General features: G+C 46.3%; 6 protein-coding genes across 6 annotated transcripts; 2 read left to right on the top strand and 4 right to left on the bottom strand.

Moving 5' to 3' along the window:
* Window positions 1–73: 73 nt before the first annotated feature.
* JR316_0000132 (Cyclin-dependent kinase 2) lies at window positions 74–2,084 on the top strand (the record flags this gene model as incomplete). The annotated part of the gene is made up of 5 exons (XM_047885947.1): window positions 74–133; window positions 257–445; window positions 492–916; window positions 968–1,292; window positions 1,425–2,084. The coding sequence occupies 5 exons, from the start codon at window positions 74–76 to the stop codon at window positions 2,082–2,084; spliced, it is 1,659 nt and encodes a 552-aa protein (XP_047753693.1).
* A 1,163-nt stretch (window positions 2,085–3,247) lies between these two features.
* On the top strand, window positions 3,248–6,252 carry JR316_0000131 (uncharacterized protein; the record flags this gene model as incomplete). Its single annotated transcript, XM_047885946.1, has 4 exons — window positions 3,248–3,613; window positions 3,663–5,166; window positions 5,220–5,392; window positions 5,452–6,252. 4 exons carry the CDS (start codon window positions 3,248–3,250, stop codon window positions 6,250–6,252), a joined length of 2,844 nt encoding a protein of 947 aa, XP_047753692.1.
* A 4,512-nt stretch (window positions 6,253–10,764) lies between these two features.
* Window positions 10,765–11,133, bottom strand: JR316_0000130 (uncharacterized protein; the record flags this gene model as incomplete). The annotated part of the gene is made up of 2 exons (XM_047885945.1): window positions 10,765–11,023; window positions 11,069–11,133. The coding sequence occupies 2 exons, from the start codon at window positions 11,131–11,133 to the stop codon at window positions 10,765–10,767; spliced, it is 324 nt and encodes a 107-aa protein (XP_047753691.1).
* A 3,707-nt stretch (window positions 11,134–14,840) lies between these two features.
* Window positions 14,841–16,142, bottom strand: JR316_0000129 (uncharacterized protein; the record flags this gene model as incomplete). Its single annotated transcript, XM_047885944.1, has 2 exons — window positions 14,841–15,814; window positions 15,836–16,142. 2 exons carry the CDS (start codon window positions 16,140–16,142, stop codon window positions 14,841–14,843), a joined length of 1,281 nt encoding a protein of 426 aa, XP_047753690.1.
* Window positions 16,143–19,008: 2,866 nt separating this feature from the next.
* JR316_0000128 (Carbon catabolite-derepressing protein kinase) lies at window positions 19,009–21,525 on the bottom strand (the record flags this gene model as incomplete). Its single annotated transcript, XM_047885943.1, has 7 exons — window positions 19,009–19,030; window positions 19,188–20,143; window positions 20,203–20,252; window positions 20,303–20,707; window positions 20,755–21,197; window positions 21,242–21,383; window positions 21,432–21,525. 7 exons carry the CDS (start codon window positions 21,523–21,525, stop codon window positions 19,009–19,011), a joined length of 2,112 nt encoding a protein of 703 aa, XP_047753689.1.
* A 1,070-nt stretch (window positions 21,526–22,595) lies between these two features.
* JR316_0000127 (uncharacterized protein) lies at window positions 22,596–23,244 on the bottom strand (the record flags this gene model as incomplete). The annotated part of the gene is made up of 4 exons (XM_047885942.1): window positions 22,596–22,641; window positions 22,695–22,788; window positions 22,854–23,141; window positions 23,193–23,244. 4 exons carry the CDS (start codon window positions 23,242–23,244, stop codon window positions 22,596–22,598), a joined length of 480 nt encoding a protein of 159 aa, XP_047753688.1.
* Between the last annotated feature and the right edge of the window lie 2,301 nt (window positions 23,245–25,545).

Raw genomic sequence — 25,545 nt, 5'->3', positions numbered from 1 at the left:
GATCAGGTTAAGACTCAGGCCCCAAATGCATTCGACCGCCGCAAACCCGCCTGCAGGTTAAACTCTATCCAACATGAGCGCCCCACTTGGGAGACCAAAAGCACAGGTAGATGTACTCCGAATACTGGGCACGGTGAGCATCTCTCAGACATTACTGCGCGTCGACGGTCGACGTCCAGCGGAATCCGGATCATGATGATTCCTGGCTCCCCATTTTTTGGGTTAATAGTATCTGATAACATGGTTTACCGTCTAGCCAGGATCCCATTTTGACATGATCCAGGAAGGCCCGTTTGCAACGGTCTCAAAAACATGGACAACAATCACGGACGGCGTGCCCCAGTGGATTGTTGTCAAGTCCGCGACGACGTTGAGGAAGTTCGCGAGGGAGCCGCACGACATTGTCAAAGAACTCCGGTTGCTCTCATCCATCATACATCCAAATGTTCGTGGGCCATCGTCGACGTTTCATTATGCTTAATCTACCTTAGATCACCCTCGTCCTTGGGAGCTTTCGAGACGAAGAACAGAACATGCTTAGCATTTACATGCCCTACTTCCCTATATCCTTATCCTCCATCCTTACTTCCCCCTACTTCTCACCGCATCGATTTCCACCGCCTCAGACCCAGGATGTTGATACAGACGAAGACGCGGCCGTACACGATGAACAGTTCTGCACCATTGCGCGAAGCATCATGATACAGACCCTTTCCGCGCTAGCGTTTCTTCACTCTGCACAACGGAGGATAGGGCACCGCGACATTAAGCCAGAAAATATCATGCTCACCACGGACGGGTGCGTCAAGCTCATCGACTTTGGTGTGTCCTGGTGCGAGGCAGAACAGGATTTGGAGAAGAATCACGATCTGTGGCCGGAATACAAGGGAAAGTTGTACTTTGAAGTGTCAACGAGGTATGTTTAACTCCATAAATTGATAGACTTATAAGTAAGTAACCTCTTCAGAGCATATCGCGCGCCCGAACTGCTCTTTGGTTCGAGGAACTATGACCATTGCGCAATAGACCTCTGGTCAATTGGTGCCACATTTGCAGAGTTCTTCACACCTCTTCGCCTGGTCTCCGATGACGAAGATGACGGAGACGACGACGATGACACTGAACCCGATTCAGACCCCCTCGCGCCTTTCATCGTTCCAAAATATTTAAGAATAGGGTATCCTAGCGCACAGTGGAAACGAGATACGCTTTTCAATGGCGAAAGAGGAGAAATCGGTCTGGCTTGGAGCATTTTCAAGATTTTCGGGACACCGACGAAGGAGAACTGGCCTGTGAGTTTTCCTGTTCTATCTCGATTAAATACTTCGTTTCAGTGGAATTCAGTTCCTATGGGCGCTTAAAATCATGTGAAATGAGTTAATGCTGACTGCCTCCCCTTTTGGCCTGTTATTTTGGTCTTGTAGGACTTTGAGGAACTTCCAGGCTCGACGTCTGTCGTATTCAACGTCGTGCCAGCTGTCCCACTCATTCCCCTTTTACCGAACCTGCCATCTTCTTCCAACACTCCAATGGTTGACAGTTCCAATCCGAATCCTAATATTAACACATGTCCTTCTTCATCTCGCTCGACCTCCGCTTCTATACCAGCAAATTCCTTGGAGAAAAATGCCACTTCTGGATTATCACCAACATCAGTGCGCGACCCACTTTCTCCAAGGCAATTCTTGACCTCGCCTCTCCCTCCTTCATCGACCTCCGCATCTTCAAGTCCACTTGATCCCATTTCTCCTTCCGTTTCTGTCCCATCTTTACCACGAGAAAATAAAGAGTCGATTTCAGACCAGCCCGAACCCGTCCCTGCTCTTATAGATCTCATTTCTCGCTTCCTCGTATATCCATCAGCGTCACGTATTCAGGCGGAAGACGCCATGCGTCACCCTTGGTTCACTACGCCAGGGGCGGTTCTTTTGCTACCACCTGGATATTCGCTGGGATGGAATTTACTTCTTGAAGAACAATCATCTAGAACAGAGACAACCAGCGGAGAGAAACGAGTGAAACATGTTTGGAACGGACGTAGTTTGGGAGAGTGGATAAAGGTTATACTGGAAGGAGAGCCATGAACAACGGAGAGGTTTTGCACCATGGTATTTATGGCATTTGACGCTCATACATCTAAGGGTGCTTTACGAAGGCAATGCGGGCATGTGTTGACAATTTTTGGGGATTTCTTCAAATAGCCATTTCGGGATGATGAGTACGTGGTTCTAGAGATTCGAAGCCGATGTGAAGGTTGGCTGGACGTTCCAATTCTCAACCCTTCGGAATATCTCTGATTTAAATCTTGAAGGTATTAATGTTTAACTCTTAATCGATGTTCCCTTACTGTCGATAAACATTGCATACTCTGTGCTGCGTAGTGCTTCCCTTTCAACCCGATCAAATAATATTAAACTATTAGTGAGGCATACCCTTGTTACAACATCGTTTATGCTCGTTTATCGCCTGTATGCTGTACTCAAATTTGCTTCAGTAAACGCTCTTTCATGTACTACGTGACCTGCTTTGCGAGTTCGGAAAACCAGAGGCTGCTTCAATCAAAAACTTTTTTCGGCAATTGTCTCAAGTTTTGGGGTACGGTGGTGGGCCTTCTGATCGAGTGAAAAAGTTCAGCCCTCAAAAATATCCTTTCACCAAGATGCATCTGTACAATTTAGCACTCCTATTGCCTATCATCTCGTACCACGGAATGCCAAACCTCTTATCTACTACAATTTCGGGGAACCGCGCCTTTACGGTCGCGGTCACGTGGAGACAATATCGAACGCGTCCCGAACGCGAACTGAACGTGTACTTTAGTAATAATGAACTAAAAAAACAGAACTCGATGTGTATATTTATCGAAGTATTTCCATGTGATTCAAGAAGGTGATCAACCATCATGGGGTTTGAAGACAATGGTCAATGTACTTACGCACTGAGCTGGCCAAGATGCCAATGCTGGCCCATCAGTTCAACCCATCAGTAAAAGATGGTGAATCTATAACTGGTCCCATGTGTGTCGCTACAGTCAAATTACCGAGAAGACAATGCATAGGTCGCCGAAAAGACAATGATCAGCCAGTTTGGGCAGGGGTGCCAAGTTTTTTGTCCAAATGAGGGCGACAATGATGGTCCCGTGACCGTGCGAATTTCTTAATTGGTTACGAACGATGTTGACTTTCAGAATGGCCGGAGTATAATTAGAGACTCTTTCGACTGCCACCATGTATCCCACTTGCCCCCCATGGCAGACTCTCAGGTCGTAGACCTACCTGCTCGTCCTGATACAACAGTTCCAGTCACCCCTGTCAACCAAAACCCACCTCCTGTTCAAGAAACACCTGTCGCTGTTAAACCTACTACTCAAATTCACGCCATGAGTCTGCCACTGGCAAACGAAGCATATGCTCAAATCTCAAATGAGACCAGGGGTCACTATCTCGTTGGGATGGACCCACTCGAATTCCTTGACAACTTTCTTCCCTGGAACGCAAACACACCAACACATTATCAACAAAAACCCATAAGCGAAACTAGAGAAAGCAAACTCAAATCTGTACCGCCAATAAAGGGGGCAAGACAGCCAGAACTTTCTATGTATAAGCACTATGTAAGATTCTTGTTTGACACCAAAGGCTATGCTAAAACTATGTTGCAAGATCGACGCTTTGGATGACTGGGTCACTGGAATTGACAACAGTCAGAAATTGCGATTTGCGCACTTCAAAAATCCCGATGCCGATTGCGCGTCATTGAATGTGGACGTGTCTACGTACTGGCAGTCCGATTTTCCATCTATACCTTCTGATGGTTCATGCGCATTTTCTCGTCAACAAACACACGAGGAATTCAAAGTTGATCACTCGTACGACCCATTTGCCCATGTTAACGACGAAAAGCCGAACACCAAGGACCCCATCGAGAACGCTACCAGTGAACCGGATCCTTCCAACTCTGCCTCTGCTGACGTTGCTGATAGCACCGAAAATGCGGCCGAGGACGCAGACGAGCCCGCTAGTTCTCTCCATGTTGTCAATGAAAATGAAAGAGATGCTGAAGGCCTCGACAAAGATCGTGATAGCACTGGAAAGGGAGTCGAGGATGCAGAGAAGCCTGCTAGCTCTCTTGATGTCGTCAATGAAATTGAAAGCGATTCTAAAAGCTCTGAAGAGGGTTCCGAATACGCTCCGTCAAATGATTCTCAGGACGCCTTGAAAGAGAATGTCAAGCAACCTCCCGTGGTCAAAGCCGCCGACGCTTCCAAACAATCTGCGGGCTCTCGCGCTTTGGTCTCTGAGGTTGAGAAAGACACACAGCGTGCAATCCATACACGTGGTCAAATTGCTGCTTACGCCGGTGTAGCAATGTCTATGGCATTCAGGTCCCATTTCTTCTCCTTGTTGATTCTGGGAGAATTCGCGCGGTTCATACGATGGGACCGTCGAGGCGCCGTTGTTAGCACCCGATTCAACTATGTCAAACGACCTAGTTTGATCTTTGGGTTTTATCTTCGCTTCGGTCAATTGTCACTCCGCCAAAGAGGATTCGATACCAACGCTGTTCGCGTTCCTAACAAAACGCTTCCTGATGATGTGGCGAGTGCCTTTGATAAATATTACGAACAGTCCTGGCATAAAGGAGCAAAATTCAGTCATCACAGGAACAATTTTGATGGCAGGCCTCGGAGACCCGCGAAAGAGTCAAATTTCTATCGCGTTACTCTCCATGATTCCGCTATACGTCAAACCGATGCATTTTTTGTGCCAGCACCTACATACAGGCCTAATATCCTCAACCCTTTTACGCGCGGCTCTAGGCGATCATTGGCCTTTTTAGATCATCCCAAGCCGTCGGAGAGAAAGATGTGCTTCATGAAGGATTCGTGGCAAGAGGGTTCAGCGCGCACAGCGCCTGAAGCTGATATATATCGCAGACTTTATGAGCATGGGGTTCCGAATATTGCGTCCATGCGCCTTGGCGATGACGTTGATGATTTGAAGACTGAGACGCAGGAGTGGTGGGGCCGTCTCAACCACAGCGGAAGATTCAAACATTTTGGACTTATGGTCTGCCATCGCCTTGTGCTCAACACCGTTGCTCGAGATCTGTCCACGTTCACGTGGTGCAAAGTTCTTCTTTCATGTCTTGCGGATGTTGTTGATGGTATGTTCATTTCCGGTTGACCTTGTAAATTTGTCCTTACCGTTATCCTCCAGCCGCTCAAGCAGCATTCAAGGCCGGGGTTTTACACAGAGACCTTAGCGCGGGTAATATTATGATTGTGCAAAATCCGAACACTAAAGAATGGAGAGGAATCCTGATTGACTGGGATATGTGTTTGCTCCTTGACGAGCGTCACAAGCATAAACAAATGTGCACTGGACGAACAGTTAGTTTTCACCCTCGTTTCATTGTTTTAATTATAGCATTAATGTTTTAATTCACTAGGGTACCTGGGCATTTATTTCGGCAAGGCTTCTTCAGGCGCATCCATCTGAGCCTGTTATGCACTCCCTCGGAGATGATATGGAGTCTATCTTTTGGGTTCTTGTCTACCAAGTACTGCGGTACACTCGTCATGAAGATGGCCCACATGCTCTGTACAAGAAGATGGATGAGCTCTTCAATGATTCGGTTATAGATCGCGGCGTGGTTGTTGGGGGAGACCGCAAGGTGGCCGCTATTATTTTTTGCTCCCTTGGACGTGTCAGCCAATCCATGGGCAAGTTCAAGGTCTCCGCTCTTAACCGCATTTTTCGCACTCTCGGTACCCATTTTTTGCCTCGTTACCCCAAAGAACAGAATGGAGACCTAGATTCAGATGACCATACTCCCCCTGCCGATCCCGTTGTTAATTGGGATAGCCCGGATGAGAAGTGGTTTTCCAATTTTCTACGAAGCACAGCTGAATCAATGGCCCCACTGGGCATAACCCCTACTGCATTAGAGTCACTGACCAATGATTCCAAGCCCCCACTCCCACCAACCTTACCGAAACGTGCAAAGATTAGTCTTTATCCGGCCGACTATTTCGAAATGACGTGGTGGAAAGATGAGAACGACTCCAAAAAATCTAACGAAAACGCCTTCAGTAAGGTTGCTACCAGCTCTCGACTGAACCACATGGACGGACTCTCAGCTAGTACAAGTAAGCGTCCTCTCGAAGTTGATGATGATGACGATGATAATGAAGGACACGGGAGGGGCGGTGACTCCAGGGTTAGAGTCAAGAGGCAACGACCACTGTAATCTTAAACTACAATCCTTGTATCATTTTGTGAAGCGTACTCTCTATTGATTTCTCCTTGTACAATTTACATTTGGAATCTTATGGAATCCATCCTTTGGGTTCTCGTCAACCAAGTTTTACGCCACACTCGCCATGTCGATAGTCTCCACATTTTGTATAAAAGGATGATTATTGGATAGCCTTTTCTACATATCTATCCCTATGTCATCCTGTTCCATCGGATACAGTAGACGTCACTTACCAACCTTTGTATCTGTACTATTAAGCCATCATTAATAGAGATTTCTATTCTCTAATGCTCGATTCGAGTTTAAAATGCATTTTTATATCCTTGATGAGCTATGAATGAAAATTGCGATACGTAAAAGACAGGTGTGTAGGGAAAAATAACCAAAACTAGAGATAGCAATGAGAAGTGAAAAGCGGTTAAAGTAGTAATTGCTCCTCCCCGTATGTACGTGCTTCCTGGATAGTTAGGCACCTTTGAGCATGCGAAGCCCATGTACAGATAATAACGTGGAACGGAACACAATACTAAGCATCATGACCACGGGTTAGAATTCAACCCATCCAGTGTTGTCTTCTTCTTCGTGCTCAATGGTGGTATACTCCAGGCATCGTCCTGAGATGCTGACGAGCCTGAAATCGAACCGTCCGATGCTCCAAACGAGAAGGCTGGGGTACTTGTTTGCATGTTCATACCCGCTACAGCGGATGCGGAAAAGGGGTTATACGGGATATTGCTAGCAGCAGAGGAATACGATAATGAGGTAGTGTTGGTGAATGGAGATGCCGATATGGGGGCACCCCAAGATGGTGTGATGTCGTCTGGGAGAGAAGCAAGGGGGTATCGTGGTGTGGCCAGAGATCCATCTTCATCATCGTTTAGACTGAAGGGATTGCTATGTGCCGATGTCGCTGTAGGTGTCTTGGAATTGTACATAACCGAGGGGCCGTAGGATATTGTTGAAGAAGATAATGTGCTTGTCGTATCCAGTCTTGATGTGGAGGCAGTTGGGGCAGTTGATAAAGAATACGATTTCGAATACGACGACGGATCCTCGGTCGCGTGACGGCCAAAAGTATTCCGCTCCTCTGCTGGAGAGCTGCTAAGCTCATAATCAAGTGACGATGACCGAGGGTGAGGAATGGTCTCGGGCATCTGGAGAGGCGGCGTAGATTGTGATCGTGTCGATGGCGGTGCAACAGGAGGTGGATCAAGTCTCGTCAAATGATTTTTGGCCAATGTCACATTTGAAGTTTGCGGTAAAGCACCTTTACTAGGGTCCTGTTCGACTTCACTAAGCACACTCTTGATAGCGCTTAAGTCGAAACCGGCATGAAGGGGTAAGTGGGATGAAGATGCAGAGGGACCTTGAGATGATGTTGGTGTTGTGGGCCGTGAAGAAGTCGGTGTATTCTTCCCAGAACCCGCTAATGTCGAATCATCATCATGAGATTTCCTTGAAATGTGAGAAGAAGAGTCCATCCGAGGTGGGAGGTCGTCGTCTTCAGCAGACGCATCCTTTCCAGCAGACCCGTTTGTTTGAGTGCGGTGCTTCAGGTTACCGAATGTAGAAGAGGATGGTGGACGCTGGACGTATTTCTGAGGTGTAGTGTTGGTGCTCTTCCGCGAAAACCAGCCAGACTTCTTCTGATTATCCTCTTCCCTAACTACTATCCTATCTTCATCGAAATCGGGTTCCTGGAACGAAGTCAATGACAGAGGTTCTAAACAAAAGAATGAATTAAGACTAACCTCTGGTTCGTCAAAGTAATCAGAAAACACAGGGAACCCTAGCTGGTCTAGAATAAGAGGCATGAATGTCCGATAGCTCATATGCCCCGCAATTTTGTCTGTCACATCAACGTTCTCCAACCCAGGTACACCCTCAATAGGCCTCAGCCCAGCGACTGTACCCACTGTACCACTCGACGCTCTGAAAAGATAATTGAGTACCCAATCGTTCCGGGCAAACGCGTTGACATATCGTCCCGAGACCACTGAACGAGTCTCGCACCACGTCTTCTGCGACACAGTGAGAGTTGCTCCTAGCAAAAACACATCCTGGACAATTCCAAACTGCTTCTGCTTTGCGAGCTCTAGAAGGGCGTAAAATATCACTCGGGCACCAAGAGAGAAGCCTATCAACGTGATGGGACGGACGCCGAGATGGCGGTTGATAAGAACATCCGCCAAAACTTTACCCGCCGATTTGGCTCTGTCGAGGGCGTTACTCCACGGATTATCAATGAGATAGCCGAGTTTTGTCAGAACTGAATCGCAGAAGCCCGTCAGCGTCAAAAGAATAGATGAAAAATAACAAGACCACGCACTAATTGGCCACTGTAAGGCAGACATTAACCCAGTCATGACTGTAGCCTGCAATACCGTCATTCCAATCTGCGACAACACCTCTCCTGTCAAGATCTTCAACGCACTACCAGTCTCCCTGATCATCTCCGGTTCCCAAAGTACGCTAAAAACGTCACCGACGATGGGGTCAAGCACGCTGAACGGTAAACGTACATCATCGTTCATTCCATTCATAAAGCTGTAACAAATTAAATCATTCACTTCAGCATCTGTGACAAATCAAACCCACCCAGGGACTGTGAGAATACAATTTACGCGTTTGTTGTTGTGAAGTGGAAGAATGTCAAATGTTCGGACTTGCTGAGTTCGTTTGACCATACCGCGCACAGCAATACCTGAGCCAGTCAGCACGCCGCCTGTTGTGATAACGGCGGCGCCTGCTGCACCACCCAGGAAAGCTCCAGTCCCAGTAACGCCAACGGTGGTGAGAGCTCCGGCCAGACCGAGACCAATGACAGGAGCCAGAAGTCCAGCAGAAAGTCCAATAACGAGTCCTCCACCTAAACAAAAATGTCAGACAGAATCAGAGGCATTTTAAGGGGTAAGTACCAATGGTAGCCAATCCCAACATCATGTAACGTCGCTTTGTCCCGGCCTTCCTAGCACCCTCTACTGAACTTTGCTGCTCTAACGTTTCCACGTCTTCCTGAATCTCGAGCGCCTGGGTTACCCGACTTTCAAACTTCACAACATCAAGCCACCCCAGACCCAGCTTATACGCGACCTGCTCTAAAAGCACCCTTGAGCGTGCATCATATACACTGTCGGCTATCAGGATCAAGAAGAGATCACAAAGTACAGTCCAGCGGATATCCAGGGTGACATTTTGATCTGTAGACGATAGCGATGTCGTGACTCCGGCGATGGCAGCTGTCGATGATTCTTGCAGGACTTTGGTGGTTGTTGGCACTTGCTTCAGGGGCCCGCCTTCACGAGGGGAGTGAGTATCTTCCTTGGAAATGTTTGGCGAGGAGACCAAAGTAGGCGTCTTATTCCCCTCCGAATCTGATTTAGATAGAGGTTGATTAACAAGCGTCTGGTCCGATATGGATATATCATCCTCTTCTGCGTCGTCATCCTCTTCCTCAGGAGCCGGATTGTTAATGGCGTCTTCAGCTTGTCTGCGAGCTTCTTCTGGATCGTATTCAGGGTTCGCGACCGTATGCGTAGTCATCAACGCTGGTACTAGATCCGAAGCCAGTACACCATGCTCGCCCAGACTTTCGATCATCTTCTGTTCTGTAAACTATAATCAGCAACGCCCGGTATTATAGACACGGTACAGCGATGCTCACCTGGTGTTTCCAATTCCATATGATAGTACAATCTGCCCATGATCTTGAGAGCCCAAAGCTCCATACTGGTGATGGACGCCTTCAGTTCTTTCCGATGAACCACCTTCAAGTTCTGAACCATTTCCCGACTTGTCAATGCACATAGACCAACATAGGCAATGCGCTGAGCCTCTGTGAGCAAGTTCTTCGTTGCCTGCATCTGGCTGAGCGGAGTCATGGCCTTGTCCTCGTCGAACAGGTATCGCGTGCGCAGGTGCACTTCATCGGCCTCATCCTCCTCATTAACTCGCAGTCGAGTATATTCGCTCTCATTCTGGTCAATCTTCGAGCGCCATTCGTTCCCAAGATCGTCAACGTCTATCAGGTTTCCCGTAGCATTGGCAGCCGTCTTGGAATTGGTAGTCGAGGCTTGATAATGGTACTTCTTCTGGTCTTCCTCATCTAGACCGCTAGCAGAGGTGTCTTCGCGGACAATTGGCATGTCCTGCCATCCGTCGTCGTCATCGTCGTCAAAGACATCCTTTGGTGGAGGAAAAGAGGTCACTGGCATTGGAAGACGTTGACTTGCTCGCAAGGGGTTCTCCGCGAGAAAGGCCTGAGTTCGAAATATGCATATTACGTAATGGGCAATCTACTTAGTGCCGGGCACGCCGTCAGTGATTCTAGAAGTGAAAAGTAGTTTTGGAGTTTGTGAAAAGTCAATGACCACCGATAAAAATTCATACAGGTCTTGTCCTGGAAGTAAGCTATAGAATAACACCTAAAATGTCCCAGCTAATTTGTACTGGTATCTGTCGTCACTCTGCAGCGACAAACTCTAGATAAAAACATCCAAATGTCTAAAACCCTCCCAAGCATCCGTCCAAGCCAGATTCACAGAATGGATTCGCGCTAGTGCAGTCATGAGATGTACCTCCACGACTGCGTCTAGCGCGGTACTTCGATATTCCTTCAACAACAGCAGCAGCAGCAGAATCGCTGGTAGATCCCGAATACCACTCCGGACTTTCTTTGAAATGGGTTCTTGTCCTGCTCTTTTTCCCTATTCGCTTGTCTGGGTCCATGAGAATATCACGCAGTGCATTTTCCTTGCCGCTCCTAGATATAAAAGAAAAGCGACCTTGATCATTCGGACACACAGACATCTCGCCGTTTGAAAAATGCGTCGAGATATGTGAAATGCCCGCTGTCGATATTGGCATGTCCATCGGTGGAGAAATGCATGAATCAGATTCGGACTCCGAGGACGGTTCAAAGATGAGTGCAGGTGGGCAACCATGTGGATCATGAGGAGTAATTTGTGAGGGGGCGTGATAGGGCGTTTGATGGCGAGAAAAATGCGGGCGTGATGGACGCGAAGTACCTTGTTCTGTGCCATCGTGTGTTGGACCTGAACGTGGAAAAGATGAAGATGAATTTATGTATGCTTCCGCACGAGATTCTTTTATGTGGGGAGGAAAATAACCACCGTAACTTCCTGAAGATCCACTGCTGTTTGAACTGTCCTCAGATCCATCAATGTTTATCACATCCCTTTCTCCGCGTTCCGGGAGTGCGCATGCATTGGGGGAAACTGAAATTGGCTTTCGATCATACGAAAAGGGAGAATGCGTCATCTCAATCCTCGTCAAAGTAGGTGTGGGTGGAAAGTGGACATGCGGAGAATCGAACGGAGGAATTCGGGAATCTGCGAAGGGCAGTGCGTTATTCCAGCAATTTGGGGTGGGAAACTCGGAATTGTTAAAGCTATCATCGATGAAGGGGAAGGAGGACAGATGAGGTTGAGATTTGAGGATCGGACGCGGAGACATTCCTGGTGCTGCTACTTGATAGGAGACAGAAGAGGCAAATATCGATAGACTTGAATCACTGCAAATTATTGGATGGTTGAGGGACGCAGGCTTTAATGTGTCCCTCTATATATGTACCCAATGGCTTGACCGGCAAACCAGAGCCCACAAAGGCGACTTCAGCGATTTATACGATGACTCCTAAATCACTGAAAAGCCATCAGCCTCGTGCTTATACGCTTGACAGGTCAACGATACGATACGCGGCTGCAAGTGCGATGTGTCAGGATGAAGTAGATAGAGTAAGGAGTACTGACATACCTGGTGTAAGCTGCAGATTGTTTCGAGCCTTGCAGGCCGTCTGATATCAAGTTATAATCCAGTCAGCTTTGATTGCGATCCTGTCGGCTAGTTATAGTCCCCACCAAAGGAATCCCACGAAGATTGGGTCGAGACTATGCAAAGAGAGTTGAAGCATTCTTTGTTAAGACGAGTGAGATGTCAGATATGGCTGGGCATCATGTACAACACGGGAGGAACAAAGTTTTTAAAGGTGCGGCATGTGTCATATTGTCGTGCCTTTCCCGTGTGGAGCCGGTTGAAGTGGCGCGCTACCAGACAAGTACCAATTGTCGAACTTGTGCCGGATGGAATCATCGAGAACTGGTCTTTACACGTCATATCTCAGTATGGCACAAAGCAGTATAGAGGCAGTGAGATATGTTCCGGAAGATCCATTACTATTGACCGACAGTTGGTCCGAGAACGTCGACTAACCAGCACTGGAAAAAAATAGCAAACAGCAAAGGTGTGTTGAATTTGTCAAGTTTTTTGAAAGCGTGCATTTCAAAGTAGTGTAAATGCAGGCTTTTCGAAAAAGAGAGCGATGATTCCTGTTGCTGTCGATACTTCGTTGAACGTTGTAATGGACGAGTCGAAGTCGAGTTGAGACTCCTTCATGTTTAGGCCCAGGTCGTGAGTGCGCTGACTAAGCTAGAGTGTTCCATGGTCACATGACTGACGCGTCCCAGTGTTCCACGCCCCTTTTTTTGCCCAGGTCAAGTCCCATATTTTGCAAAACTATAGATATCACTAACAGCCTAAAATAAAGTACTGGTTTCACATTTATTGTAACAAAACAGATTTTTCAGATTTATAGTGACACAATTAAAGCACTTCACATGGGATTGTTATGGGTCGGACACTATGATCCTACCTCCGAGTCCGCATCGACTCGGAAGTAGATAACGTTCCGAGGATCTCCGTTATACAGATATAACGTACTTAACGTGGTGTTGCACAATCCCTGATAGCGTGACAGGCAGGGATAATCACGCGTCACGCAAGGTTTTGTCACAAAACCTGATACATGCCTATATTTCTTCATTCTAGACAGTTACCTTCTTATAATTCAGAACTAATGAAGTCCAACACACATATAACACACATTTGAGTCTTAAAAGTAAGGCTTGAATGCAAATAGTACATGAAATAAGTGATTTATCAAAAATCACATGATGATAACAAAGAGAACTTGCATGCTGCAGATCTGAGAAATATGGTTTGGAATTTGAGATGAGAATAGACATGTTGACTTTAAAAAACCAAGCATTTATCATCTTGAATCATGAAAATCGGTGCAGAATTCATGTAGATATGCTCTCTCGTCTAAACATGGTCAATGCTGAATGACACAGCCAAAAATAGACGCGGCTGAGAGTGGCTCCCGCTCCCAGCCATCCAAAGGCCAAAAATTGTTAAAGGTGTAAAATGGTCATTTCTTCACCAAATCTCATGATTTTAACTGCGCTGGAATGCTATTTTAAAGGGCATTTCAGTTCAACGATATATAATGTAATCAATAACATCTATGATATATATAATGGTAGTAATATTGATCCATAACCAGTATTTGGCTATCAACTCATTACAGCCTCAAAACTGCAAGTAGTTTTGCAGACATAAAGTAATCTAATTTCTATATTCCACAACTCTATCAGAGCAGATTTTTTATATTGTGCCTCTAAGTATGTTAAAGTGCCTATTTTACACGTATATCTCAGAAACCAGGAAGAATTTCAAAATTTGGCTCTGATAGGTCGATTCCAAATTCAATTCTAATGAAAAAAACTCTACAGATCATACCTATATGTGTATTTCTTGAGGAGATAATGCATAAATATCTTTGAGGTCTAAATTTGGCAGGCAAAACACCTTGATTAAGCATTTAAAACACATTGACAACTTTTTACAGCTAATTAATACCATAGGTCCAGAGATAAACTATCTTCTGCCTCTATTGACATAAAAAATGGCGAAACCTTGATTTGTGCAAAGCACAAACTCGATGTCTCAAGAAATTGCCTGGTCACAGGTGTGACCTTGCCTGTCACTTGGTGTCACACTAACCGGGGATTGGACATCCCCACTTAACGTGGTAGCATTTGACGTTGACAATGATCGACATACTTACAACCACCAGAGTCTGAGGCTAACTCTTCGCTGGTGTGATAGTCTACTGACGAATTTGACAGTCAGTGCTCGAGCGACCTTTTTCGGGGTGGCAGCGACCAATCACCGTAGTCTGTGTTACTTTAAAAGTGGATCACCGAAAGCAAACCAAACCGGTTCAATCTATAGGGATAAGGATATGTGCGTTATCCCCAAGGCTGTCAATGAATGGTGACAGCAATATTGCGTCTAGCGTGCGCTCAAGAGACACAATTCAATGCTAACAGTTAGGACTAATGAAACGTGTAGTGAAATGTAATTGAAGCAGACAGACGCCACAAAAATCCTGCAAAAAAAATAATTCCAGAAAGCAATGACAGCAATATGGCAACAAAATGTAAAATCCAGGAAAATGTAGGTTATCGTGAAGAAATAACCATCAGTCGACGTCGATACTTAACGTGAGGATCCTGACGCTTATGGACAGGCTTTACTGTATAGACAAACACACCGGGAGCCCAAATGAACAACAAGATAATCTCTTTCTCAGCAGACAGGCCTCATTCTATCAACAGAATTACCCCACGAAATGGCGACACCATGCTTGGGATCGAGAACCTCAACCTCTCTCCAAGAAGACTATACACCTCCCCAACCAACCTACTACTATGCCTTCATGACATCTGAACAGCAGCTCGCGGTGGGTAACGAATCTGCTCCGCTCCTCGCTCTAGCGCGGCAGCGAAAGAGGGGAACGCAGCAAAAGGGTCGTTAGGCGACGGTGCAGTGAAGTCCCTCCGCACAACCTTACTCTCAAACGACTTGGCAACTCCCGGGCTCATCAAACTTTCCCTAATGCGATCGACCTTGGCTCCTGGGACTGGCAGAGCAGGCGACCACAAGGCGCCGTCGGCGGCAGCATACATCAAAGGGGGCTGTGCAGCAGCGCGCAGTGTCATATCCAATTTCTCTTCGTACGTCACTGCACTCTCCGGGTACTCCAGTGCTGTGACCATAGGTTCGTCTGCTGATGCTGGCTCCTCGAGTGACACGGATTGCCAGAAAGCCTGGGTGAGCGAATCCATAGCGAGGGGCGCAGGTTTGTTGGGGCGGTTCAGAGACGCGACGGCAGGGCTAAAAATGGAACGTCCCAGAGGTGATGGACCAGGGGTGAACTGAGAGTTGCCGATGACGTTGGAAATAGGGTTCATCGAGACACGTCCGCCGAGGGTTAAACCCTTCTTGTTCCTCTTGTTGTGACGCTCCTCAATCGAAGCTGCCCGAGCGCGTGCACGCGATGGTCCGTCGAGGATGGTGACATTGTTATTAACGTCGCGATTTCGGGTCAATGGACGGCCGCGGGTCTCCATCTCGAGGTCGACATCGCTGTTCTCAGCGGCAGGAGAATTAGGAGCCGATGGGTATGGGGAACGGGGCAAAGAAGACAACGATTGTCGGGCAGAACGAGTCGATGTTTGTACGCTGGTAAAGGGCGCGAAGCGTATCGAATTATTCCGATTCTCCTTGCCAACGGCGGCTGGGGCAGGGAGCTTGGGTGAGCGGGGATCCTCAAACTCCGTGATTACCGGAGACGCTTGATAAGTGAGAGTACGGAAAGGTCTGGGTACAGCTGAAAGTCTGAATCCATCTATGGATGGCGAATAAACACGTTCACCCCAACCAGGGAGGTTAAGAGGGTTGGGCGAAACAGAGATAGGACCGCGATCGTACGATTTGGGTCCATGGGTAGTGTATGTGGCCGCCAGCTGAGTCGGTGAAGGTGGGAAGTGGACATGTGCAGACTTCAGAGCCTTTCCTGTGGGAGACGAGAGGACAGAGAAGCTAGCATTCTGCGATAAAGGAGACAGGGGCAAAGGCGCAGGGCGCTTGAGGTTCGAACGTAAAGCACCGGATTTCTGGAGCATATTGCGAGATTGCATAGACATTCCATTGCGAAGGATAGATTTGGGTGCCATTGTGATATGCTTTTCTGTGATAACGTTCAAGTAAAAAGAGGTGTCGTAAAATGCGAGAAGGAAGACGGTAAATTGTTGTTTATTGATTGATTGAACTCGAGCAGTGTCTTGGCCAGCAAGTCAGCGCCGACTGGAGAAAATGCATGTAGGATTAGCAACTGAACAAACAGATAGAGGAGCTGGAGACGTACATGTAAATTCGTTAAGTTCGTGAGGGACACACTACAAGTGGTGGGGATTTGTCAACGCATCCTTCTTTCTTATATAGCGTCGCGGAATTGGTAACCATACGGAGTTAAATGGAACACATGGTAGATCCAATTCATATTTTTATCTTCCGGTTCGCGTGCCTATGCAGGTAGTACCTAGTACAGCCTTAACTTGTTGACGACAAGGGACACACTACAACTTGTCGCTGAAAAACATCGAGAATTATTAAGGCTGTAAAATATCTCATAGTCACTCAGTATCAAGATTCTTACAGAAGAAAGCAGAGATTTTGCAGATTGAGGTGAGGTGAGCAGACGCGCGAGCTTCGCCGGAAATTCAAGGATGCTGTAAAATACCTAAAACATCGATCAATTGAACCAGCTCGGATGATCCCTAATGCTAAATTGGAATCCTTCATCAACTCATTTCATATAATGCCATCGATGATCTGTCAAATCACCCAGTCGAACAGCACAGACCAGTAGCTTTACCCACTGTTTCCTGGCTTTGATCAAGTCAGACTAATATTTTCTCTCATAGGAACTATTTGTACCGTTTTTCACCGTCTGATATGACTCGGACCTTCTATATGCTATGTTTGGTGAACATCTACCAATGTGCCAGCTCTCAACGTTTCAACGTTCAACACTCAGCCTCCCTACGTCCTTATCGATTATCTCCCACAGGGATTCGCTGGAATTGTTTTTAAATATATAATGCGCTTGAATAAGCCTGCCATCAGAATCGGTATAGGACAATCACCGTAAAACTGCCTGCGAACCCACTCTACGCTTATTCCCGTGGTTCAACTTGAAGTGAATTTGCGCCCGGCGGCGTATCAGTTCGTAGAATGCAAATCTGCGAGCGCATCACGAATGAATTAAATTAATGGATATTATCTCCTGTCTGAGCATTGTGGTCATTCGGCCCCTTCGCTTCCACGCGAGTTGGTTGTTGAGTTTGTTTGTTTTTCTCATAATGGCAAAAATCCTGCTCTCAATCACTCGTCATGGGGCCTTACATTTATATTTGCCTGTGGAAGGAAGGTGCACCGTGGTACGCGTTTGACTAGCGCTTTATTGACTTGTGCCCTGCTAGAGAAGATGTTCAACATCATAACCGTAATCGTCATAATTCCTTGCAACCGCCTACATCTGAGCGACGATCCCTCTCTCCCGGCCCCCGGATCCCTTGATGGGAGATAAATGCGACTCATTTATATTTTAGATAGCGACAACATGATTTGCGTCGCTTGTCTTTCACTCGACCGCCTCATCGAAATCTATCGAAGTTCGTTTCGCTCAGAGAAATATGCCGAGTTGATTGGGGGATACGTAATACAAGAACAAGCATACGGTACATATGGCTTATAAGCCAACGTCGCCAATATCCAATCTACGCCCTCTCTGAGTCGCGATGCTGTTCAGACTAAGAACGCAAGAAATTCATCTAGAGTTAGACTAGATATTCAATCTCATTTCAGCTTATTTTCTGCAATCGCAAAGCCATCCTGCCATTTTTAAAAACAAATCCTTGAGACATTATCGCAAACACTTCCACTCTATAAACACAGAGAAACCTGAATTTCAATAAGATGACTAGTACACACAAAATCAGAACCAGTAATTTTTGTACACAGGCGCACCTTTTTCTTTAAGCGCCTCGGGCCGAGGTACGATCCACAGGAGATCACAAATTGACCTCGGAGCGTTGATCCAGGTCGATCATTTCGCCACGCTCTACACCGTGTATAGACGTATATACGTACAAGTCCTTTCAGTAACACTAACACTGAATACTACACCCGAAAATGATCTCTCTCAACCCTGAAGAAGGCGCGTAGCCAACGTCCGAGATGCCCGCGCGCGGTTTGCGTTCACCGTACTAATGACCATTTCTTTTGGACATTCTTCTCAAAGAAAATGGTTTAGATTCAACGCTCAGCGCTCAGTAGTCGTCGGCGAAATTCTAAACTCGCGCTCACATTCATAATATGTCAAAACCAGCGGGTTGCGCCGATCATAAGGCACAAATACCTGGAAGCTCAGGATGGACATTTACCATATCTATTTTTAACCCGCGACGCGACGCGTAACCTCCTGCGTTTGCTCATTGGCAACATTTCAAAGGCTTGGAATGGTGTAAGAATCAAGTTTCCACCAAAGGTGGTGGTCCTCTCAGAATGCCGAAAATCGGAAATTTATTGTACATATAACTACAACAAGTGAAAAAGCAATAGCACATCCACAACAGCAACAACAATAAAAGGTTCGACATATCATGATGATCGAACTGAAAAGCAGAAAAGGAGAGAACGAAGAAAAGATTAGAAGCCATTGAAAATATAGTGGAAGATGGGTGAGATAGAAGGAGACAAGATAAGTTTCCCAAGGTTTGAACTTGGCATAGTGCGGGATAGAAGAATAATGCGACAGTTGGTGAAAGTTCATATATATGATAATGGTGTTGGTGGTGATGAGACTGTGAAGGAGGTTTTGGAAGTATGGCCGATATGTGCAGCGGGGTATGAAATCATCAAAAAGAACGAACAAAGAAAAAAAAAAAATGCAACGACAGCAACGATTAAAAGTAGAAGAAAAGAACGAAATTGCGATGGAAATTTCCTCTGGGTCGAAGTGGGAACTTCAAAAATAGTTTAATCCGAGACGCGTTGGAAGCTAAAAAAACAAAGAACAAAAGAGAAAAGAAAAAAAGTAAGCGGTGTGACACCAACATGATATCACATCGCAACTCAGATGCAAAGAGATACACACCGACGCCACTGGATTATGATGCACCACGATACCACCGCCCATTTACTTGCCACTAACTCACTCGCCTCCACCAGCCAGTTCAAGGATCAGCCGACAGGCTACATCCATGAACACAAACGGCGAGACGACCTCGTCTTCCCTGAGGTACAAGCCTTCTTTCTCTTTCAAGCTTCTCCCGGAATCACTACCAGCACCACCCGGCACGATAGCACCCGCAGCAATCAAGTCTTTCTCCCTTTCCTGTTGTGTGAAGATGGGATCAAAGACAGCCATATCGAACTTTCCCGCCTCGGGATCGGTACTTGCTCGATAGCTCTTCTTATGATGGAAGTCCACGAGATAGTTGATGCTGTCCACCATGTAAAGCTGTAGGTTCATGAGCACGACGACGTCCTGTACCCTCGCGCGGGTCTCAACGAAATAGATGCTCGATGCCGCTTTGAGGTCAACGCTGCCTGGCCCATCAAGATCCCTATTCCGTTCAATCATTTTCCCTCCAGGAAATCCTGTAGCCTGACCGCTAGCTGCAGCCATAGCCGCCCTAGCCTCCCGAGCCCTCGATCCTCCCAGTCCTCCCAGATTCTTTTTGTCCTTCCATTCCATTCCCAATGTCTTCAATGTTCTGTATATCTCCAACATGACTTCCATGGGTGGACTTCTGCTCCTGATCCCAAAGTGCCACTTTGTTTTGTGTTGCTTCTTTTCTCTTTCTCTTCTTTCTCCCCCTGATCTCTTTGCCGATACATATGATGTGAGATGGTGCTGCTCTGGCAATTGGTCAGGCAAAGAGGAATTGAGGACGGCGAATTGAGGAAGGCCATTGGGTGTAGATCCTATCATGGACGGGGAGAAACTATTCGGGTCAAGAGCAGCGAGCGGAGGGGAGATGAAATCGAGCTCGTCGGATTCGGGATCGTCGGATTCATATTCTGCATTAAACTCGGCTTCAAAGGGGTTTTCTTCCAATGCGACTGCGCCAACTGGTGAGAGAATTGTGGGCGATATCGCATTTCGCGGCTGTATAAAGATATAGGTTAGTATGATGACATTCCATATACAGCGGAAATATGACGGACATCCATGGCCGCAAGTTGGGCGTCCCTCTCAGCTTCCGCGAATTCAGCGACTGCGCAGAATGTCAGTCGAGGTTCATGCAATGAGACATACATCACTTACGGTCTTTCCCCAGTCTTCTCTTATCCCTTAATAGCATATACGCAACCTTGACAGCATTGCCCTGCACTCCATCATCCCTTTTCAGACACTCCCAGATATCATCCTTATCGACGTCAATCATGCTATTCGCGAGCTCTTCAACCACATCTTCCTCAATTTTGCCGAGTCCTTCGATAATCTCAAAGTCGAGCTGTTTAGGGGGCGTCACGAGCGAGCTGAGGGTGCCAAGCACAGGTCCGGGTGGTGGAGGCAGAGGCGTAAGATATCGCGGCAGGTCGGTCGTGAAAAATGGATGCTGTGTGATCTCCGGAATCGTAATGCGCTTTACGGGGTCGACAACAAGCATGGAGGAAATGAGGGACCTGGCATCGGGCGAGAGATAACTTGGGTTGTGGAAATTTCCCTCTGTAACATCGTCAGTGGATGACAAACCAAAGAACAAATAGACTCACGGCTAATTTTTTGGAAAAGCAGTTGGACGTCTTCGTCTTCGAACGGCAGGCGGCCTGTGAGCATGACATACAAGATAACACCAGTACTCCATACATCGATTTCGGGCCCCGCGTATACTCCACCCCTGATAACCTCGGGTGCAGCGTAATTAGGGCTCCCGCAGCTCGTGGTGAGGAAATCGCCATCGCTGATCTCGTTACTGAGGCCAAAGTCGGCAATTTTGACATTGAGGTCATCGTCCAGCAGCAAGTTCTCTGGTTTGAGATCGCGATGGACGATTTTGAGACGGTGTGAGTACTCGATGCCGGAGATGATCTGCTGGAAGAAACGGCGTGCCCGCGCCTCGTCCATCCGCCCATTGTTCACAATGTAGTTGAATAACTCTCCTCCAGCAAACTCAAGCACAAAGATGATGTCCGTCGGCGTCGAGATCACCTCGTATCTGCACGAATGAGCGAGCGAACACAGTTGTAAAGGGGTACTTACAGTTTGATGATATGTGGATGTCGCAGAGTGCGCATGTATTCAAATTCTCGACGCACACGGGTCTTCGTTTTCTCCCTCTGTATCACAGCCTTCGAAATGTACTTCATGGCGACTTTGTGTCCCGTAATCGTGTGTACGGCCACTACCGATAACAATTTAGTGACGAAAATGTAAACATGGACGAACGTACTTTTGACCTTTCCAAAGGTACCTTCCGCAACATCCTTTAGTATTGTATACTCTCCAAGCTTCTCTGGGGATAATTTGGTGTGGCCTTCTGCCATATTGAGTTGGATGCTAACGTTGTTGTCGCGGTCGTCTTGGACGGCAATGAGGTATTGTTTGGTCGTAATTGTATGGCCCCTAATTTATTCGAAGTCCGCTTTTGCTTCCGACCGCACAGGGACAATTCGGACTTCAATTGAAGGATCGTTGTGTCACACAACTTAAACTCGATGCGCAAACTTGAGGACCCGATACACTCAGGCTGGGATAGCAATGTATACTGTCTTAATCAACTCTTACAACTTTCCCTAGGCCTCTTCGTTTCTCTGGAATACCCGGATCGTTAGCCTTGTTTTTGTAGCCTCCTGGTCAGTGGTGAGCCCTGAATTCAATTCTGTTGCATCTTGGTCATTAAAACTAATGGAAACGGATTTTATTTATCAAGTGGTTCAAACGACATTCTTCACATTGTTACAACTGCCTATAATCATGATTCATTTGTCCAAGTATGGCTCGGCCATTGTTGGATCGCACTGATTCATTCATCAGAATAGAAGAAAGGTTGAAGGCCATCTACATAGGATGCACTATAAATAGCATCCATTAGTTAGGCGATTGAAAATATCTGGTTTGGTCTATGCGTACCTCCTACCGGTGAAATACCTGAGATAAAAGCCCTGGGGAGCCCTCCAAGTGAAGGGGCATCCACCGGTACCACCAAAGACGGGAGAAGTATCATCCTCGTAAAAAATCTGGATTGCATCTATGTATTCTGCGCCCCTAATTCGGATGCGCGTGATCACTTTACGGGTCGCGTCGAAATCGTCAAAGGGTTCACCACCGAGTCCCCTTCGTAGGGGAAAGCAAGAGTTTTTCCCTCGTCATCTATGCTGCTGAGAAAATGCGCGGGAAATGAATCGGCGCATCCCGGTCTCTTTTCTATTTTTGGATATTTGTGGTTGGCCAAACACAGCCATTTCTAAGTTGTAAGTCTGAAAATATCGGTAACACTGGCAGATCGAATTCATCAAATAAACACAGTTCAATTTATTGTTATATGAATTTCTCAAGATATAACTGCCTACAGTCAGCTGTCCGTGTGGCTTGATCATTGGTGTTCTGTATCGATTCATTCAGTCTGGAAGAAACCTTGAAGACCGTCGACCATCTTGGCACTGCAAAAAATGTTATTCTACGTGTCTGACAACTTCTGGTTTGGGATACCTACCTTCTCCCGGTAAAGTACCTCAAAAAATACCCCTCAGGCGCCTGCCAACTAAAGTTGTCACCACCACTACCGCCATAGGGCGGAGAAGCTCTGCCTGTGAGGTTCATAATGAAATCAGTTTCTTTATACCATCGTCAGATGTAGGTGAGTCGAGCCCACCTGTGTCAGTGTGGAATTGAAGTCTGTCGATGAGCTTTGCAGCGCGTCCATCAATCTTGACAATTTTTTCTCCTTTCTCAAGATAAAAGTCGTAGACATCGCCTCCAGTACCTCCGTGAATTTGAGTGGGAATAGTGTTGTCATCGTAGAACACCTGAATAGCGTCGATGTTCTTGGCTGCCCTGACTCGAATCTGAGTGATTACTTTACGAGTTGGGTGGAAGTCGTCAAAGGGATTGCCACCAGATCCTCCTTTGTACGGAAAAGAGACAGTGCCTTTATCATCGTCTACACCTATTGTTTAGCAATGCAGTCAAAGTTATAGTGAAAATCATGTACCAGGAGGACTAGCAACCGTGGTGGAATCAGATTCAGTGAGGTTTGAAGACATGATGAAGCGGCCCAGTTTGCTGTCGAAGTCAGTTGTTGTTTGTATTTATACAACTGGCCTTTGGCGGGATCATTTTTGTTGGGTCGCCATTCCTTTGAGCTGTACCTGGTTTAGCTGCTGCAGTCTTTGGTCAATCTGTCGCAAACGTAAAATGAAAATGAGGGTGTAACCTTGTAAATCATGGTAATTGTACCCTCAAAGTATCTTAAATGTATCATCGTATAGGATGCAACACTTCCGAAGGTACTCGGTGCGCAGATATCAGGACCGGCTTGGGAAAAGGTCGGCATGCAACAACCACCTGATTCAAACCTGTCTCGAGCTTGACGATATTGTTGAAGGGGATGGATTTTGGGTGGCACAAAGATCGAAGGTAAAGGCAACAGGCAACGGCCACTGTGACGTTAACCTTTAACCTCTGAAGTATATCCCCTCTTTTCATTTTCTCCGTGTACAATTTTAATTTTCTCGAGCTCAATTGGATGTGATCTTAAATAGCTGAGTCTTTATTATACATCAGGCAACCATGCTGTTCTCACTGTGTCACCCCAACCATCTCTTGTGGCCGGGACCATAAGGTCAACATAACGGCAGAATAATTAGTGAATAATTTACTGTAGGATCCGCACTGCTGGCGCTGATACATATTTGATAGAAAAATATGTATCGGTAATTATGTTTCCTGTTGGTTTTTGACGTATTTTTCTCGTATATAGAGTTCGGGGTTACCCAATTAGGGAAGCCCGAAGCCTATATTCCAATAAAATACGTCAAAAAAATGTAGGAAACATAATTACTGGGTCTTATTTTCTTTGAAAATATGTATGAGCGCCAGCGGTGCCGGAAAAACTTATTGTCATTGATTTTACTTTGATTTGGCTTATAATAATAACATTAGCGTTAGGCTTGGCCCGAGCCGCAGACACAGAACCTTACAACATGATGCATGAGGTATCACCTCCAACGTCTGGGTTCTATACTATTACTAGTCATGTTATCCTTTTCCATCTGCTATCTCATTTAACCCCCATCGATAAACCGATAATCCTGGAAGGCGAGTCAACTTGACTTTGCAGATACTCAGAACTTCATGGAATCATGGTTCATTAGATTGACCTTCGCAGAAGGAGCTGACAAACTCCACCTTGAGATATCTGACGTCTCATTACCGACGCACAAACTCAGTTTACTGCGCAATCCAAAACTTTATCCCTAGAGGTATGAATCAGGTACTGGAGGCGACGTCTACGACTTTTATGAGAGAGGAGAAAAAATTGTCAAGATTGATGGACACGCTGCAAAGCTCATCGACAAACTTCAATTCCACACTGACACAAGAACTTTAGTTGGCAGGCGCCTGAGGGATATTTTCTGAGGTATTTCACCGGGAGGAGGTAGGTATCCAAACCAGAATTTATCAGACACGAATGACATCTTTTGCAGTGCTAAGATGGTCGACGATCTTCAAGGTTTCTTCCGAACTGAATGAATCGATACAAAACACCAATGATCAAGCTACACGGACAGCTGACTGTAGGCAGTTATAGCTTGAGATATCCAGAAAACAAAAAAAATCGAAAACGATTGAAATGTGTTGTTTCAATATTTGATGTAATGCGATTTGTTACCGATATTTTTAAGGACTTACAACTGAGAAATATCTGTTTCTTTTTGAAGATGATGATGGTTCACGCGTTCACGACTCGAAACATTAGGATCTGTTTCTTTTTGAAGATGATGATGGTTCACGCGTTCACGACTCGAAACATTAGGCTGTTCCGTGTTAGCGTGACTCCTGAGTGCCAGCTACACGGCGGGCAAAAGTGCTGACTAGTCAGCCTGGGAGTTGGTCTGACCAGTCACGTGACCATATCGTGACGCGTTCCGTGACGAACCAACTGACCAGTCAGGAGAGGTCACACAAATGTTGTCACGCTGGTTAGTATTGTTAAATGAGTTCAGTAACATAAGATTAAATGGGAATAAACCATTGTCTTCCAAAGCACTGTCACTGAGGAAAAGTAATGAATGACTCGGAATTGGATATTTCTTGTGTTTGGTTGAAATTCGGTCATTATTCAAACAAATGGATAACTAATCACGCTTTCAGAGTACTTGTGCACGGTCACCCGACGTTGTTTAGAAGGTACACGACGCCCGCCCTGTGTAAGTCTGGGGCATAGAAAAGAAATCCTCTGTTCTACAATCAATGAGCGGAATTACAGAAACTTAGCAGCGTGACAATAAATGCGTGACAGCTACATGACTAGTCAGGTGACTAGTCAGCACACTGGTCAGGTG

This window comes from Psilocybe cubensis, chromosome 1, assembly GCF_017499595.1.
Source record: "Psilocybe cubensis strain MGC-MH-2018 chromosome 1, whole genome shotgun sequence".
Classification (NCBI taxonomy): Eukaryota; Fungi; Basidiomycota; class Agaricomycetes; order Agaricales; family Agrocybaceae; genus Psilocybe; species Psilocybe cubensis.
This window is presented reverse-complemented; position numbering and strand designations above follow the sequence as displayed.